Below are 19,102 nucleotides of genomic sequence, written 5' to 3' on the forward strand. Positions count from 1 at the left end.
ATCTAGTCCTATGTTTTCTATGGCTAGAGGAAGAATATGCTGCAAATTCAAGGACAGCAAATTATCATTTCATGGCATATATATATATGTATATATGTATATATATATATATTTTTTTTTTTTAAACTAAACTTGTGCCGTTGACCACATATTTCAATCTCAAACGTGCAGAAAACAATGTCTGTAAAATAAACAATATTTTCCATAGGATTTCATGGCAATTCTTGCAGAATATATTAACCAGTCGTTTAACTAAATTAAGGAAACAAGATCTATGGCTTGTGAAACTAACCTCCATATCCCAGTGAAGCTGTACATGGTGCTAACACAGCGTGGTAAAGCAGGGGGGTCCAAACCATCCAAACGAACAATAAGTGCTGGGAGTCCATACAGCACCAAGTATTTCACATAAAAAAACAATACCTGAGCCAAAGCTAGGCCACCTGAAAGAAGGAGTAACATACTTAGATATATCAAATTAGCTTAAGTCCTTACCGGTGCATAGTATAAGGTGAAGGAATGCATTCTAATGTTAATCACTAATACCACAAGGTATTGCTTAAAGTCACAATTCCTGGCCCAACTAGAGTGTTCTGTAAAGATGGAACAGTGTTTGTAGAGCTTTCCAATCTATCCTGCTGCTCTAATCTATGCGAATCTACTAAATGTTCATCTCCCCAAAATATGAATGGGGACGAGGAAAAAAAGGTAGAAAAACAACAATAACAATTGGTTGAAGTGTGATGGTACTGTACACTCAATACTTTATTAATAAATAAACTACAGTAAATTTATACGAAAAACGCTATATTTTATTTGATCTTTCGGTTTTAAAGAGTTAATGTTGTAAAAAAAAAACAATTCTAAAAAAAGAGACCAGAAGCGATTTTCCTCACTGTTTAATGGTTTGGATCTTCATGAAATCTGGAACAGTTTAAGCACCTCTGCTTCTCTGAAGGCACAATACTTACAGATGTAGCCAGACTTACACTGGAGCTGCAGCAAAAAACCCGACTTCTCGCTGTGTTAGTCCCTACTGCCCGGGGATGCTGCAATTGCATTACAGCAGATTTCCTCGGCAGTGGGGACAGTAACTCTGGCTACATCTGCATACCTGCATACTATCTGACATTAAAAAAAAAAACAATATGTTCATAAACTGTAATAAAACAATAATTGCTCAGACGAAGAAAGAATGTAACACAATCAGAAGGCAGCAGCATATTTAGTGTTCCCCATGCTCTCTGATCTGAGGAAGCACGGGGAGAGTTCTTGTGAAGACAGGGGACAGTCCTGTGACATCAATAGGTGTTACCCTGTTATCCATAAAGGTTTATTTGCCAGATGGGCAGCAAACATAGTGGCTGCCCACCCCTTACATTTAATGAATGTGGACTCGTGATTTTCTTTAGATAAATCTTTATTCTTTTTAATACATGGTCTGCTGAAACAGTTTCATTTTTTTTAACATGCACGAGAACTACTAAAAGAAGCAGGAGAAAACTAAGCTGTGGATAGCCTTAATTACATCCATTGTGTATTCCCACAAAGGTTCGTGTTAACCCACCATAATTATTCATCTTACAATTAGGAGGTTCCTCAATTCTTATCTGTCTAGAGATACACAAATATGCTTTAAGAGCTGTTTAAATTTTACACTTTTACTCCTGAGCTAATATCTTAGCAAAAATTGACTACTGATATGTTACAAAATGGTCTGTGGTACAATCGGTTTGGTTAACTATATACCCTGTGTTAGGGTTGACCGGACTACCAGGGCTCGTAGAATCACCAGACAGAACACCAGTGTTTATTTTGCTGGAGCTAACAGAAAATCACACAGTACAGAGCAAGACAACAATATGTTACTGGCACACAGGGTTAAGCGGGAACACCTAATTTGGCTAAGTGGAGGGTGCTGCCATAGCTAGCTTGCCTTCTGGGGTCTTCGGAGAACCCGAACAAAAAGTGATTCCTGCACATGAGGGAACAGTCTTGAAAAACACTCACACAGGCTTGCGCCAAGACAGCCACACTGGCATAGGACTCCAGGTACCACACCGGTAACACACCGTCTATACAATGACTAGCAGGGACAAGGACACACAGCTTTTACAAAGGGTATCGGGTCCAGAATAACTCTGAGACTGGCAAGGAGGCAGTAGTTATACCCTTGTACCAATAAGGGAACTGCCAAGCAATCTCGGAGGGAAAAATAGTCCTGGTCACTGCACACGGCCCCAAGCCCAGTTGATGAGATTACTTGGGTTGAAGATGAGTTAGGAAGGCCAAGTTAACATGCCCAACTACAATATGGTCATCACTATCCTTAGCATAGTCCACAGGATGTAGGCCGGTACAGGGAAATGCCCATACATGGACTTCCCCCTCACCAGGCTTGCAATGCCTGATAGTCAAGGTTTATCGCTCTCTTGCAAAGTAAGTCCAGAGTTAACCCGTGGCGGCCTGAGTAACCGAGGAGCAGTACCACTGTTTTCACAGAGGCACAATACAATACTGGTTAAATTGGAGTAAAAGTGCAAAACCTGTGTGCCCAAAATGTACCTTGTGGTTGTCCTGTTGAAAATAGGCAACAGGGTAGAGCTTCCTAGTATTTTTAGGAAGCCTTGCTGCCTATTTCGTCACACAATGTCACAGTTTTTCCGTTAATATTTTATTTGACTTCATGCATTAGAAATATGCCAAAAAATTGTAATCAAGGAAGGAGGTGGGAAATATACTAAGTCCCCAATGAAATATATTGAGCTTGTAAAACATAAAATTGGATGTTTGAATGATGAATCCTACTATCAGCAGAGGCTCATCTCGAGAAATAAAAGAGGCTAAACTACACTGACTTAAAGAAATAACAATCAGCAGCTGTATGTGAATATTCAGCAGGCTGGCAACACAGTATTAAAAAATAATCATCAGCCTTCCCCATTAATATTTGTCTTCCATAGCACTGATCTGCACAACGTTTCCTATAAAATGTCATTAGGTTTGCTGATTTGTGTTTAGAACTCTAGTTTTCAAAGAATATCAGATGCCAAACATTTTTATCACTCTCCCCTTATCATAATGATGCCGGATAAAGAAAAACAGCAAGTAGATGACTTTGTTTGCATTTCATTAGCATTTAGATCGATGTTCAGAGAATGTTTTCATAAAACAACAATGGTTTCTTCAACCAGGCTCCCAGATTATTTGTCTCATCAACTATATTATTAGGACACATATCGGCCATGGAGATCTGTTTGCTCTCTTTAATAGCATGTTTATTACATGTTACATTGTAGATGAGGTCGAAAACAGACATACGTCCATCAAGTTCAACCTATGCTGAATGTAGACAACAGATACTTTATCCTATAGTTTTACTTGCAGTATATTGATCCAGAGGAAGGCAAACAAAAAACCCCAGTGAAATATCAAATAATTATATATCATAAGGGGAAACCCCCACTCCAAATATTGGCAATCAGATTACTGCCTGGATCAAAATCCTTTCCATGTTTACTTATTTGGAATATCCCTGTATACCTTTCCTTTCTAAAAAGATGTCCAACCTTTTTGAAGTGAAACTTTTTTTGCTGGCGCCTACAGAGTTTTCATGGGAAAAAATGCATTGCCTTGTAACAAATGTGACGTTGTGCTACTAATGGACGCACGCCCGTCACACATGCGCAGAAGAGGAGCGCACAGGCCCCCCCATGCATGCGCAGTACCGCACTTGCCCACCTCCAAGTACATTGGCACTCCCCTCTTACAGCACGCATGCGCACTAACGGCCTCAGGCACACCACCAAAGACAAGACTGACCGTGGGGGAGGAGAGGAGTCGGAAACACCGGGCAGAGTGAGAGCGCCACGTCCTCCATGATCCCGGTGCTGAAACAGACAAAGTAACACACGCACACGCACAGTCACACACACACACAGAGTCACACACACGCAGAGTCACACGCAGTCACACACAGAGTCACGCACACACGAGTAGAGTCATGCATACACGCGCAGAGTCACACATGCACACGAGGAATTCACAGATAGTATAAATATATTAGGGCCGTGCACGTGCGTTCTAACTCACACTTCTTTGTGTATTTTCACTGAAATTGTGTTTTGATTTTTAATTAAAAACATCACCATCACACTCAGCAGACTCCTGATGAAAGCTTTGATAAGGTGAAACGCGTTGAGTGTGACCAGTGAAGAGGTAGTGGGAGGTGAGACACAGCACGACCTGCCTACTTACCAACCAGCCTCCAGCTCCATCCGGGGATTCCATTGAGAGACGCGAGGATGGATGACGCTAGCCCTACAGTGTGTAGAAGCTGAGAGTTTGCTGCAGCTGCCAGCGTTGATCTTAGGATCAATATGCTTCATTTTAGCTAGCAATGGAAGGTATAAGGAACAGGGCTCCACGGAATTTTCAAAACTAATTTATTGCCAACAAAATGTTCCTGTTCCTTACCTTCCATTGTAAGCTGGATCATCACAGAGAATCCTGAACCAGGAGCACCAGTAGTTGTATCCTTATATTTTTATGTGGTGTGCAGCATTTTCCCTGTAGTAATCATTTTAGCTAGCACCATGTGAGTGTATCTTATCATTTATTCATCCCAGATAAAGTTTTTTTTATCAGTCTGCACTATGTTCCGTTTCCTTATTATATTCCACTAAGATTCCTGCATATGCTGTCCCTATACTTGCTGATGCGTTTGGGTATTACAGAGCAAAGAAACCTTTACATACATGTTTATACTTATGTAGCCCTTTTTCTGAACCCTCCCAAAGGAACTACTGGTCACTGTACGACACCTGCGGCTCCAGGAGATCTGAGCCTCCGCTAGCTGGGACCCTGGGGTAACACTTATACACTTACTAGCGCAGCGCCTCCACTTACCCAGGATCCCCGTGATGTGACATTCCCCTGGGCAAGAAACATACAACACCATATGATTGTAACTGTTTTTTACTGTAATAATGCAACGTAGAAATAACACATAACATGTACTTATACTCTAACGGTATAACCTTAGTGGCTGCCCACTCATCAGGAGCAACGTCTCCGTCCCCTCACCGCGTGCCCCACACACCGTGTCCATGTATAGTATATTGTATAGGCTCAGTTCTTTAACCACTCGCTCAGTGTTCCTAAAGAGTTTAGCCTAAGGTGGGATCAGCGCCTGTTGACCGGTGTTGGTGCACTTGTTGTTATAGTACCTTCCGGTCACGGTGGTGACCGGTACCTCTTCGCAAAGGGTCAGCTGAATTAGCGGTCTGCCTCCTGGGTCTCAATGTCCAGCTGTCTGGTCCCACACGACTCGCCAGCAAGCCTGCTCCGCACGCTCGTCCCTTTGTCCCTAGCTGTCTACACAGTAAGGGTGATGCTCGCTACCACTATGGCCGTCCCTGCAGCACCGCAACCTTTGGTGACTTGAGGGAACACTCCTAGGGGCCTACGGGGTAGCTTGTCCTATGCAGGTGGGTCACTGACCCCCTGCACCCACATTACCTCTCCCTTCACCTCCCGGATCCCCTCTCACTAACTCAGCCTAACACCTGCAGTAAACAAACTGCACTCACACAGTACCTGCAGCAACCGCACTGCACTCAACCGGTACCTGCAGCAACCCACTGCACTCACACCGTACCTGCAGTAACCCACTGCACTCACACCGTACCTGCAGCAACCCACTGCACTCAACCGGGTACCTGCCTCAACCGTGCTGCACACACACACTGTGCCTACTTATCAGCGCTCACAGCACTGCCAGCCGTGACACTGACAAGACTGCACACTCACACCTAAGGGCAGGGTCCCTAACCTAGGGGCCGTCCCTCAGTACTTACCCCTTACCCTGGTGGGGATTGGGGCCTGCCTGGGATCTGGGGATGCCTTACCTGGTGTAGGAGCCACTTGCTCCCTATACCCTTCCTCCCCCTTCCTGCTCCCAGCTCCAACTGCCGTTCCTAAGCCCGCGAATTGTATCTCTTTCTCCCTGCCCGAGAATCCTGGCCTCTCATTGGTTCTACACATCAGGTGACTGCCCAGGAGCTCATGGGAGTTGTAGTTTCTCCACGGAGCCTCTCTGACTTAATCTGCACAGACACACAGCTCAGCTATTGCATCAGCCACTGCCTGTCTCACTCTGCTCTGGCATACTGCAACACTGTTGCAGACACTCCACATGCCTCTCACTGAACAGAATCAAACACCAACTGAACACACATATGAGGTTCCTACCACATCCTTACATTCTCCCCCTTGCAGAATCCAACGTCCCCGCTTGGGCTACACCTACATAACTATACACAGAATGCTATTAACCAAAAATAACACAACACAGTACATCTTGCTTATCACTCTATATTAAATTGCATTTTCCCATTGGTACCCAACATCATCCCGTGGATACCCGAGGCCAGCTGAGTCTCATAGTTGAGTGCCCCTAACTGATTGGGTGAGGGTATCCCACCTTGACTCCTGTGAGTCTTTTGGAACTCAAGGTCAGGTGTTACAGTCTCTACCGCCAAACCATCGCCTCCCCCTCGCAGAAGAAATAGTAGGGGGTCCTGGGTATTGACCCTGGCCGGATCCTCCGCTTCCGTCTCGCGGGAGACAGGGAGGTTCAGTCTCTTTCCTCGGTCCACCACATGGCGAACTAAATGCGCCATCGTGCGCATGGTAGAGGCCACAACTACCAGAGCGGTCTCAGCACAGTCTTTGTCCGCTCCAGCAATCCCTTTAACGGTGACATCTTCTGGGGACAGCACAATGTCTACGTGCAGGCCCACGTCTGGAGAAGAAACAGCTTGGAGATTCCTCGTGTAGGAGTAGGCGTCGAGAATGCTTTCCCTCAGGGGAAGAACCCTGGTGATCAACCAGCTGGTGGCCAGTCAGCTATGGTACCGGCTGATAGCCATGGGTTCGACCCCCGAATTTATCAACAAGATCCAGAGGAGGTTGATGGATTTTCTCTGGATGGGGAAGCATTGGGTTTCTGCGGGAGTTGCGTGCCTCCCTTTGGAGGAGGGTGGACAGGGAGTGGTGTGTGTCCGCTCCCAGTTACACACTTTCCGCCTCCAATACCTGCAGATACCTATTCGCAGATCCGTCTCCGCAGTGGTGCCAGCTGGCGACCAGTTTCTTTCGCCAGCTGCGCAATATGAGGTATGACCAGCAACTGTTTATCATCAAGCCCGAGGGGTTAGGTAGAGACCTCTCGGAGCTGCCGGCATACTACCGGGACTTACTTAAGGCCTGGAAACTGGTCTCCGCGACCAGGAAGGAACAGGCGGTGGGGGTTGATTTCCTCGCCGAGCCCCTGCTGTATAATCCGGCAGTGGGGGCTCGGATGTTGGATTCACCCTCTATTTGCCGCCGGCTAATCCTGGCGCAGGTGATCAGAGTCGGGGATCTCCTGGACTACGAATGGTGAGACTGGGTAAGGGCAGAGGTGCTACCGCCCCGTATGGGTCTGCGTACTGCCCGCGTCCCTCGTCATTTGATCCAGGAGATTAAAGATGCTATCCACCCCAACTCACGCACCTTCATTGAGGGGGTATTGCAGACCGGAGAGCCTTGTCAACCTATCAACTTCAGCTCTCCGGATCATTGTGTGGAACCAAAGCCACGGCAACCCCCTCGGGCTCCTCTCTCCCCCAACCTCAGCAGGTTGGGGGACATGTCCCCGGCATGTTTCCGCGGCATGCCGAGGAAAGGCCTGTACTCTCTCGTGCTCCATATAGTGCACTACCTCGCCCTTGTCACCCACCCCGATACCATCTGGAGGCGGGTATTTCCTGCGAACGAGGGCGAGAGGCCCCGGTGGAGAGAACTCTATTCGGGTTTGGTTCCCCGCCCCGCCGGAGATTTGAATAGGAGGGTCCTCCACGGTGCACTGAGCACAGGAGAGTACTTGGCACACTTCACGGACTCCCCCACCACCTGTCCCTTCTGTGGCGAGCGGGAGTCCGTGTATCACATTTATTTAAGTTGCGCCAGACTGCAGCCCCTCTTATCCATCTTGAGGAGCCTTCTCCTGCGGATCTGGCTGCATTTTTCCCCTCATCTCTTTATTTTTGGGTGCCCAGTGTCCCGGGACAATAAGCCTAGGGATCTCCTCATCAACCTGCTCCTGGCATTGGCTAAGATAGCCATTCACAAAACCAGGATGCAGTGTTTGGAGGGGGGTCCCAACGAACATCGTGGCCGTGTTCCGGGCGCTGGTGCACTCCCGTATTCGGGCAGAGTACACGTACGCCGAGTCCACTGGGACGGTTTCAGAATTTGCCTCCCAGTGGGCGTCAGGCGGGGTGCTCTGCTCGGTGTCCCCTAAAGTGGATTCATTTGAATTGACCCTTCTTTTTTAAGTGCACTTTATGTTATTTACAGTGCACTTGATGGTTTAATTGGAATATTTGTTTGGCTGGTTTTTCTTTGTTCTACTTGGCAACAAGTAGAATTGCTGTTCAACTGAATTGGCCGGCTTCAAAATAGATCAAAATAGACCCACTTCTCTCTCTACTCCTCCCCTCTCTGTCATTGGTGCACCTTCCTTTATAATCCCTATCTGTCCACCTCCTCCTCGCTCTGCAAAGTTCCTGTTTCCCTGTGTGTACCTGTCCTATGCTGTGCTCTCTCTGTGCTCCTGCTATTACCTGCTCCTGTGTTACTTTGGACTCCCCTGGCTTTGACCCCTGCTGATCCTGGACAACTCTGCTCTCTGGTACCCCTTGAGCTTTGCTACACGTACGACTTAGCTGACCTCTGGCTTCCACGGACCTGGCTTGCCCCCCTGACGACTCTACCCTCTGGATCCCTGGACATTGGCTAACGGACACGACTATTCTCACAGACACTCCCAGAGCGTTGCAAGTATACTCTAACTACTCTTCCAACAGGCCCAGCAACGCTATACCACACTCCGGGCTTGCTCCCACTGCTGTGGGTGTGTGGTATCATACCGTTCCCACCTCAGTACTGGGGTCTAGCTTGGTCTGCGGGCATACAGGCGTGACACAGTCACATTCTGAGTCACTATTCACTTTGGTTTTTGAATAGTATTATTATAAGTCTCCGTTAGAGCGCTGTTTTAAGGTTTTTTTCAAAAATTACCTAGAGGCAGCATCACACAAAGCATTTCGCGCATAGCGCTTCATCATGGTATCATGCCATGATGAAGCGCTATGCGCGAAACGCATTGTGTTATGCTGCCTCTCTAGAGGTTATTTTTATATGATCCAATAAAAACTTGAATATTTTTACATGAGTGAGCCCCCTCTTGTTCCGTTTTTTCATCTTGGATAGTGCTTTGCCTTTCCCTCTTCTTCATTGTTTGTTTTGTAGGAGCTTCAACAGACTTAGAGACAAATATGTTGAAAGTGTGTTTGCTTTCCTGAATGTGAATTTGGGTTGATTCTGGACAAATGGTTTGAGAATTTAATCCAATTTCAGAACATGCCAGTGTTTCATTATGATAGACTTAATGTCATTGGAATGATGACTATACTGTGTTATAAATAATGGACTGTCATCACTGAAGCTTTTTCTGGACCTTCCTGCTCCCAGCTCCAACTGCCGTTCCTAAGCCCGCGAATTGTATCTCTTTCTCCCTGCCCGAGAATCCTGGCCTCTCATTGGTTCTACACATCAGGTGACTGCCCAGGAGCTCATGGGAGTTGTAGTTTCTCCACGGAGCCTCTCTGACTTAATCTGCACAGACACACAGCTCAGCTATTGCATCAGCCACTGCCTGTCTCACTCTGCTCTGGCATACTGCAACACTGTTGCAGACACTCCACATGCCTCTCACTGAACAGAATCAAACACCAACTGAACACACATATGAGGTTCCTACCACATCCTTACATTCTCCCCCTTGCAGAATCCAACGTCCCCGCTTGGGCTACACCTACATAACTATACACAGAATGCTATTAACCAAAAATAACACAACACAGTACATCTTGCTTATCACTCTATATTAAATTGCATTTTCCCATTGGTACCCAACATCATCCCGTGGATACCCGAGGCCAGCTGAGTCTCATAGTTGAGTGCCCCTAACTGATTGGGTGAGGGTATCCCACCTTGACTCCTGTGAGTCTTTTGGAACTCAAGGTCAGGTGTTACAGTCTCTACCGCCAAACCATCGCCTCCCCCTCGCAGAAGAAATAGTAGGGGGTCCTGGGTATTGACCCTGGCCGGATCCTCCGCTTCCGTCTCGCGGGAGACAGGGAGGTTCAGTCTCTTTCCTCGGTCCACCACATGGCGAACTAAATGCGCCATCGTGCGCATGGTAGAGGCCACAACTACCAGAGCGGTCTCAGCACAGTCTTTGTCCGCTCCAGCAATCCCTTTAACGGTGACATCTTCTGGGGACAGCACAATGTCTACGTGCAGGCCCACGTCTGGAGAAGAAACAGCTTGGAGATTCCTCGTGTAGGAGTAGGCGTCGAGAATGCTTTCCCTCAGGGGAAGAACCCTGGTGATCAACCAGCTGGTGGCCAGTCAGCTATGGTACCGGCTGATAGCCATGGGTTCGACCCCCGAATTTATCAACAAGATCCAGAGGAGGTTGATGGATTTTCTCTGGATGGGGAAGCATTGGGTTTCTGCGGGAGTTGCGTGCCTCCCTTTGGAGGAGGGTGGACAGGGAGTGGTGTGTGTCCGCTCCCAGTTACACACTTTCCGCCTCCAATACCTGCAGATACCTATTCGCAGATCCGTCTCCGCAGTGGTGCCAGCTGGCGACCAGTTTCTTTCGCCAGCTGCGCAATATGAGGTATGACCAGCAACTGTTTATCATCAAGCCCGAGGGGTTAGGTAGAGACCTCTCGGAGCTGCCGGCATACTACCGGGACTTACTTAAGGCCTGGAAACTGGTCTCCGCGACCAGGAAGGAACAGGCGGTGGGGGTTGATTTCCTCGCCGAGCCCCTGCTGTATAATCCGGCAGTGGGGGCTCGGATGTTGGATTCACCCTCTATTTGCCGCCGGCTAATCCTGGCGCAGGTGATCAGAGTCGGGGATCTCCTGGACTACGAATGGTGAGACTGGGTAAGGGCAGAGGTGCTACCGCCCCGTATGGGTCTGCGTACTGCCCGCGTCCCTCGTCATTTGATCCAGGAGATTAAAGATGCTATCCACCCCAACTCACGCACCTTCATTGAGGGGGTATTGCAGACCGGAGAGCCTTGTCAACCTATCAACTTCAGCTCTCCGGATCATTGTGTGGAACCAAAGCCACGGCAACCCCCTCGGGCTCCTCTCTCCCCCAACCTCAGCAGGTTGGGGGACATGTCCCCGGCATGTTTCCGCGGCATGCCGAGGAAAGGCCTGTACTCTCTCGTGCTCCATATAGTGCACTACCTCGCCCTTGTCACCCACCCCGATACCATCTGGAGGCGGGTATTTCCTGCGAACGAGGGCGAGAGGCCCCGGTGGAGAGAACTCTATTCGGGTTTGGTTCCCCGCCCCGCCGGAGATTTGAATAGGAGGGTCCTCCACGGTGCACTGAGCACAGGAGAGTACTTGGCACACTTCACGGACTCCCCCACCACCTGTCCCTTCTGTGGCGAGCGGGAGTCCGTGTATCACATTTATTTAAGTTGCGCCAGACTGCAGCCCCTCTTATCCATCTTGAGGAGCCTTCTCCTGCGGATCTGGCTGCATTTTTCCCCTCATCTCTTTATTTTTGGGTGCCCAGTGTCCCGGGACAATAAGCCTAGGGATCTCCTCATCAACCTGCTCCTGGCATTGGCTAAGATAGCCATTCACAAAACCAGGATGCAGTGTTTGGAGGGGGGTCCCAACGAACATCGTGGCCGTGTTCCGGGCGCTGGTGCACTCCCGTATTCGGGCAGAGTACACGTACGCCGAGTCCACTGGGACGGTTTCAGAATTTGCCTCCCAGTGGGCGTCAGGCGGGGTGCTCTGCTCGGTGTCCCCTAAAGTGGATTCATTTGAATTGACCCTTCTTTTTTAAGTGCACTTTATGTTATTTACAGTGCACTTGATGGTTTAATTGGAATATTTGTTTGGCTGGTTTTTCTTTGTTCTACTTGGCAACAAGTAGAATTGCTGTTCAACTGAATTGGCCGGCTTCAAAATAGATCAAAATAGACCCACTTCTCTCTCTACTCCTCCCCTCTCTGTCATTGGTGCACCTTCCTTTATAATCCCTATCTGTCCACCTCCTCCTCGCTCTGCAAAGTTCCTGTTTCCCTGTGTGTACCTGTCCTATGCTGTGCTCTCTCTGTGCTCCTGCTATTACCTGCTCCTGTGTTACTTTGGACTCCCCTGGCTTTGACCCCTGCTGATCCTGGACAACTCTGCTCTCTGGTACCCCTTGAACTTTGCTACACGTACGACTTAGCTGACCTCTGGCTTCCACGGACCTGGCTTGCCCCCCTGACGACTCTACCCTCTGGATCCCTGGACATTGGCTAACGGACACGACTATTCTCACAGACACTCCCAGAGCGTTGCAAGTATACTCTAACTACTCTTCCAACAGGCCCAGCAACGCTATACCACACTCCGGGCTTGCTCCCACTGCTGTGGGTGTGTGGTATCATACCGTTCCCACCTCAGTACTGGGGTCTAGCTTGGTCTGCGGGCATACAGGCGTGACACAGTCACATTCTGAGTCACTATTCACTTTGGTTTTTGAATAGTATTATTATAAGTCTCCGTTAGAGCGCTGTTTTAAGGTTTTTTTCAAAAATTACCTAGAGGCAGCATCACACAAAGCATTTCGCGCATAGCGCTTCATCATGGTATCATGCCATGATGAAGCGCTATGCGCGAAACGCATTGTGTTATGCTGCCTCTCTAGAGGTTATTTTTATATGATCCAATAAAAACTTGAATATTTTTATATGAGTGAGCCCCCTCTTGTTCCGTTTTTTCATCTTGGATAGTGCTTTGCCTTTCCCTCTTCTTCATTGTTTGTTTTGTAGGAGCTTCAACAGACTTAGAGACAAATATGTTGAAAGTGTGTTTGCTTTCCTGAATGTGAATTTGGGTTGATTCTGGACAAATGGTTTGAGAATTTAATCCAATTTCAGAACATGCCAGTGTTTCATTATTATAGACTTAATGTCATTGGAATGATGACTATACTGTGTTATAAATAATAGACTGTCATCACTGAAGCTTTTTCTGGACTCTTTCTTTGATTTGGTATTTATATTCTTTATATTGCTCTTCAATAAATCAATCCTCGAAGCATTGAAGGCATTGTCAAAAGCAATCTGTATGCTGCTGCATCCGTAGCCTCTTTGTTTAAACCTCAAGGCCAAATCTCTAGACTGTTCAATAAACATCTGTATTGGAGCAAATCCTCCTTAGTCTTAGAAATTGAGCCTTTGGTATCCCTTGGATAAGGGATTTCGGGTGGCTGCTGGTTGCTTTTAGAAATGCATTTCTTGAATTCTCTTTGTGGAAGATATCGCTCTGGATAGAATTTTCCATATCAATAAACAACAACACATCCAAATACGTGATGTATTGTATATGAGCGGTATATGTAAAATGCAAATTGAATTGATTGTTATTTAGAGTCGCCACAAATGTTCTCAAATTAGTGCCACCATCCCAAATTAAAATAAGCTCATTAATAAATGTACGATAAATAATATTGTGGCTATATGTGTTGGTGTCACTATAGATACTGTATGTGTTTTTTCCTAATAACCCATAAATAAATTAGCGTAAGAAGGTGCAAAGGACGTGCCAATAGCAGTGCCACGTTAGTGTAAATAATATTATTTTGTTGAATAAAAAGTAATTATGTGTTAATAGAAATAAGATTGATTCAACAATGAATGTGTTCTGTGAAGGTGAAGTGTAAGAAGTGCCTAAAAAATATTGAATGGCTGAAATGCAGTCTTGGTGATTAATAATGGTACAAAGTGATGTGACGTCAAGCGTTACCCAAGTGTAGGTGTGTGACCACGTGAATTTATCAAGTGCATTGAGAAGATCCATGGAGTCCCTCGAGTATGATGGTAATTGATATATTGATCGGTTCTTGCAATCTCTGGTACATCTTGATAGACCATCTCCCAAAGATCCAATGCTCAATATAATAGGCCTGCCAAGAGGGCAGGTCAGAGACTTATGGATCTTTGGGAGATGGTGAAAGATAGGGACCACTGGATCAGCAACAAACAAGAAAGCTTTCTATTTATCATTGATTACTTGTAATAGAACTCCCAGATCTAGAAAAAATTTCAAATGAGAAAGAAAGATACTGGTTGGGTCACTTTGTAATTTTAAGTAAGAGTCATGGTCTGATAATTGTCTGAGGGCTTCCTTACTATAGTCATCAATGTTCTGGACAACTATAGCTCCACCCTTGTCTGCATTCTTTATCACTAAATTTGTATTACTTTGTATGCTCTTCAATCTGGTTATTTAGTCACTGGTCATGTTGGTATGACCATGTGTTGAAAATCTAAACCCTTTGGCCAGTATATGTAAATCCTGTTCTACCAGCTGTTCAAAGGTTCTGATGTGGGGACCTTTGAGATTTGTAGGATAGAACATGAATTTGTTCCTACAGTAAGTCCAGAATCAATGGAACCCAAAAGGAAGGAAGACATGTCAGTGTTATCTTGTGTCTCAATATTAAATTCTTCCCATAAGTCATTCATATCCTGCAATGCACAAAAGTCAGAAAAAGATGAAAGTGTGCTCTAACTGGGTGGATCCAATGGAAGCAGGGGTGCCAAGTCCCTGTGAGGGGAAATAGACACCTCAGCATCCAACGATCTCCCAGTGGGTGCATCCACCCATTCAATATCTCTATTGAGACTGAAGAATGTTTTCAACTTTTTGATAAATCTCTGAAACTCTATAGTAGTTTTAAATAATTTGACATTTTCAGAGGCAGCGAAGTTTAGTCCCTTGTTCAAAAGTGCTACTTAACTCTCACTTAGATCAGTCCCGGATATGTTGATAACATGGGTTGTTCTGATGATGTTTCTTTCTTTTGTTGGCTTGATTTTCTCTTTGACCGTCTAGTCCTTTGTAGTTTTTTTTGTGCCATGTTGGGCAAACAAAGATGGTGAATGTTTTCTTTCTTTATAGGAGTAACGTTTCGTTGGTTCCTCCTCATCTCGTTCTCTCCAATTTTCACATTTTTCTGTTTGCTCATTGCTAGAAAATGACACAGCAAAGGACCTATTGTCACTCTCGGATGTGTCAGATGATACTCAACACCTCCCTCTGATTTTTCTTCTACTTCAAGATGGATCTAGTTATTGGAATTATTTGTTTGATTTTCTGTCCTTCCTTGTTGCCATCTTCCCGTAGATCTTGTTTGACGACTAGGCTTCTGACAAATATAAATTTGGTTCCAAAAATAGCCCATCTTATCTCGTTAGAACTTTTTTTGTTTCTGCTCCATTATTTCTTTCTCCATTGAGTTAATGTGTTCTGATAACTTCCTATCATTGGTCACAAACTCTTGTGTGGTGTGGAATTTATCCAATTGATCCTGAAGATCTTTGATATTACTTTCACCTTTTCTCCTGTTTTAGATTCAATGATACCCAGCGTCAGAGATCTAGGGCAAATAATGCACCTGCAAACATGGCAAAATGCCCTGGCGATTCATTCAAAGATTATTTTAATGCTGAAGGAGCTGTCCCATGGCAAAAGAGTGTTTAATAATTGTTTATAGCCAATAAACATAATAAATCTGAACTTGTGCTGCTATATTTTATTAATGATTTTACGTATGTGATATTATATTGATCCACTGATTTGCAATTTTCCATTGAATAAATGTTATATACATTTTTTAAATGAGAGTAAAAACATACACATGGTGTGAAACAGTAAGAAATGTATTAACAAGTGGAATGGAAAAACATGGAAAACTCAATATACAATAACAAGTTGTTCTTAACTATTTTTTTCCCGCTTTCTTGTAACACCTTAAACACAACAGCTTGAATGTCTTGAGGTACCATTAATTTTTTGACAGGGTCCAATTTTTTAATATATGGAATTAGGCTTTTAAAGAAATGTAACTCTTCATCTCCATTATCCTTAAATGCATTACTCATCATTTGAATTTTTTTTTCTCTTCTAGAGAAATGAATTCATTTTTGGGGGTTGTGGCTCTGGGGATGTTGCAGTCTCACACAATGAATCTTCATCCAATGAAACATCTCCAGATGCATCTTCTGTACTTTCATTAAGTTTGAGATTTGACACCGTTTTTGCAGACTGTAACAGGGACTTATCCCTGTTGAAGAAACTCTCTCTACAATCCAGCAGGAATCTGCTTAAGTGCAGCAGGCAATTAACCAGACTCCACCTGGCCAATTAAGTTTCTTAGAAAAGCCTCCTTTTTCTAACAGGAGAGAGATTCCTTAGCCCACACCTGGGCTGAACTAAGGAAAAGAAGATTTCTTGATGCACACAAAAGGACCGTATGCTGCCAGCAAGACAAGGGTACAAGACCTGTATACCTGGACACAGTGAGTGCCATAGCACACAAAGATGCTGACCCAGGAGAACAGAGAGGCCTTCCCCTACAGAAACCCCAGATACAGATAAGACTTTCTTTTTGGACTGTTGGACTTCGCCGAGGCTCAGATGGATCAATCCGGACAAACAAAGGGGAGAAACGGTGGAGCGGATTTCAAGCGCTGGGGCATGAGTATATATCTCATACAATGCTCTAATACTTTTGTTATTTGTGAGTTTGAATTTGTAAAGCTTTGGAATTATTAAATGTATTTTTTAGACTTAATGCACTAGGATCGGGCGCTTTCTTATATATATATATATATATATATATATATATATATATATATATATCTTAGCTACCCACCCAGTAAGATAGGGCTGTAGTAAAATGTGTATTGATTTCTCCAAAGCGGAGTAGGCTTTTCTTTGATGTTTAGTGTTTGTAGTGTTTAAAAGGAACAGGCGCCAGAAAGCCTTATTTAATTTCACCTTAAAACAGTCTCCATTGCATACCTCTGCACACATCTCTTACATATGGTGTCAGAAGTGGGATGAGAGGTGGCCCTTGAAGTTCAAAGGGGCCCCAGGGCCTGCCTGAATTTTTTTGTGCTTTTGTCTGCATACAGTTCCTGCAACAGTCTGAGCAACAAAACATGTTGGACTGATGCTGTAACCAGAGTCTACCCCACCACTTGTGGGAAAAAAAAACCACATGGGATTTAAAAAATGGCCACCCAGCTTAAGTCAAATACAGACTCTGCAAGAATGGGGAAGAAAATATGTTCCTGGTGTAAAGAGCCCAGCCACACGGAGCAGTGTCCCTTCAGGCCTTATTCGGATGATCCCTATGTGGCCCCAGAAAAAGGGCTGCAGCCAGAGGAATATTTTTTTCAACGTGCCAAGGAACGGCAGCAGCAAGCAATGCACTGTGGTCACAAGGAAGATGCAGAAGTTTTACATAGCAAGTGCACATCTAGTATCACTGATGAGAAAGAATGCGTGCACAGGACAGCTGATGTTGTAAAAAAGAAGAAAAAGTCTACAGAGACCACTGTGAGAGCTACAAACTCTACAAAGTCTGCCCACATGTAGGATTACCAGATCGGGTTCGAACGAAAACAGTGAAAACAGCTGCAATAGCGCCTCCTGAGGTCAGGAAGAAAAATACACCTGATACCGCCAAAATGGAGGACAAGTTGCAGAGTTCCTGTAACGAACCCTACCCCACGGAAGAGTGGCCCTTCCGGTTCTATGAGGATAAGAAGGAAGACATCTGAGTCACACCCACAAAACACCCCAAGGATGGTGGAGGTGCCTAAACTCAATACACACCGAACAAACAGGTGCCAGCTAATGCATGGTGGATGCTGTGTAACTGCTGAAGTTTCAAACCTAGAAGAAGACCCCGGTACCCCTGATGGAACAGAGTCGTCCAAAGCAAAAAGGCAAAACAAGAAAAAGAAAATAGGTTCTCCAATTACCATGAAAGGATCAGACACGTCCGGAGATCCCGCGAAGGAAAAGGGGAGCCAAGATGCCCTGCAGCCTAGAGGAAATGGAGAATTCGCCCCGTGGATGACCGAATATACAGAGGGCCCAAGGCAGAAGTTGTGTCTCCCAAAGAAGTGTCTGTCTGGTGCTGACAGTGAGAAACTTACAAACTATACCAGGGAAGTGGAGCCAGAACCAGTGAGTGACGATCCCTTAACCAGCCCTGAAGATGCCCTGCAAAATGCCAGGCATGACTGTGAACAATTAATACTGAAAAGAGAACATAATGCTGAGCTACAGAAAACGGTGCTCACAATTTACTCTTTGGCCAGGACTGAATTAGAGGATCTAAAGACTGCGCTAGATACTGCGAACGCTACTAATGCCACCATGGTGGAAAAATAGAGCAAATCTGATAGAATGATTGCTAATCTGAAGCAGAAGTATGAGGAGGCACTGAAAGAGATTACAGTCTCTCAGAAAGATGTTCGCAATTGCCAGAGAGAGTTGGAAGTCTCTCAGAATGAGGTTCATACTTTCCGCATATCACTGGATGCCTCATACCAAGAGATCAGCAGTTTCTGCAGAGAACTGGAAGTCTCTAAATAGGAACTTCACAGTCTCTTACAACAGATGCAGAATTTTAGATTTACATATCTTCAGATATGTGAGTAGGTAGAGGGATAACGAGCGCAAGATACTGTGAATAAAAAGGATACTTATAGTCCCAATAGTAAATATAATTTCCCTCGATGGGTGCCGCACCAGGTTGCAGGTGGGTTCGTTCTAAAACCACTTGAATAGTAGAAGAGGAAGAATCCAATGCGCACAGTCTCATCCAGATTGGAAATATATAAAGAGAAGAAGAGAGCACAATAGTGTAATACTGTATAGGTTGATACAGAGAAGGATGGTAAAACACTCACATTTAATGAGATCAAACGGGTATTTCGGTTAATAAGTTTAATAAGATGCATCTTTTGCTGTCCGTGTGCAGCTCTGCATTTGCTTTTATTGTATAAAGATTAATTTCCTTTTTTCCTGCGTCCTTTTCCTTTTCTGCTGGAAGTATCCTGTGACTCCAGAAAACCCTCTAAAGTTGGTTACTTGAA

At 45.2% G+C, this 19,102-nt stretch overlaps 1 protein-coding gene across 6 annotated transcripts in view; it reads right to left on the reverse strand.

Annotated features, from left to right (window-relative positions):
- The window catches only part of HHAT (hedgehog acyltransferase), a 640,323-nt gene that overhangs the window by 453,319 nt on the left and 167,902 nt on the right, over positions 1-19,102 (reverse strand). For all 6 annotated transcript variants that reach the window (XM_075595711.1, XM_075595708.1, XM_075595707.1 and 3 more), the window contains one exon: positions 293-443. In XM_075595711.1, coding sequence (XP_075451826.1) covers positions 293-443 — 151 coding nt within the window. The remainder of the gene's footprint in view (positions 1-292; positions 444-19,102) is intronic.

This window comes from Ascaphus truei, chromosome 4 (genome assembly GCF_040206685.1).
Source record: "Ascaphus truei isolate aAscTru1 chromosome 4, aAscTru1.hap1, whole genome shotgun sequence".
Taxonomy (NCBI): Eukaryota; Metazoa; Chordata; class Amphibia; order Anura; family Ascaphidae; genus Ascaphus; species Ascaphus truei.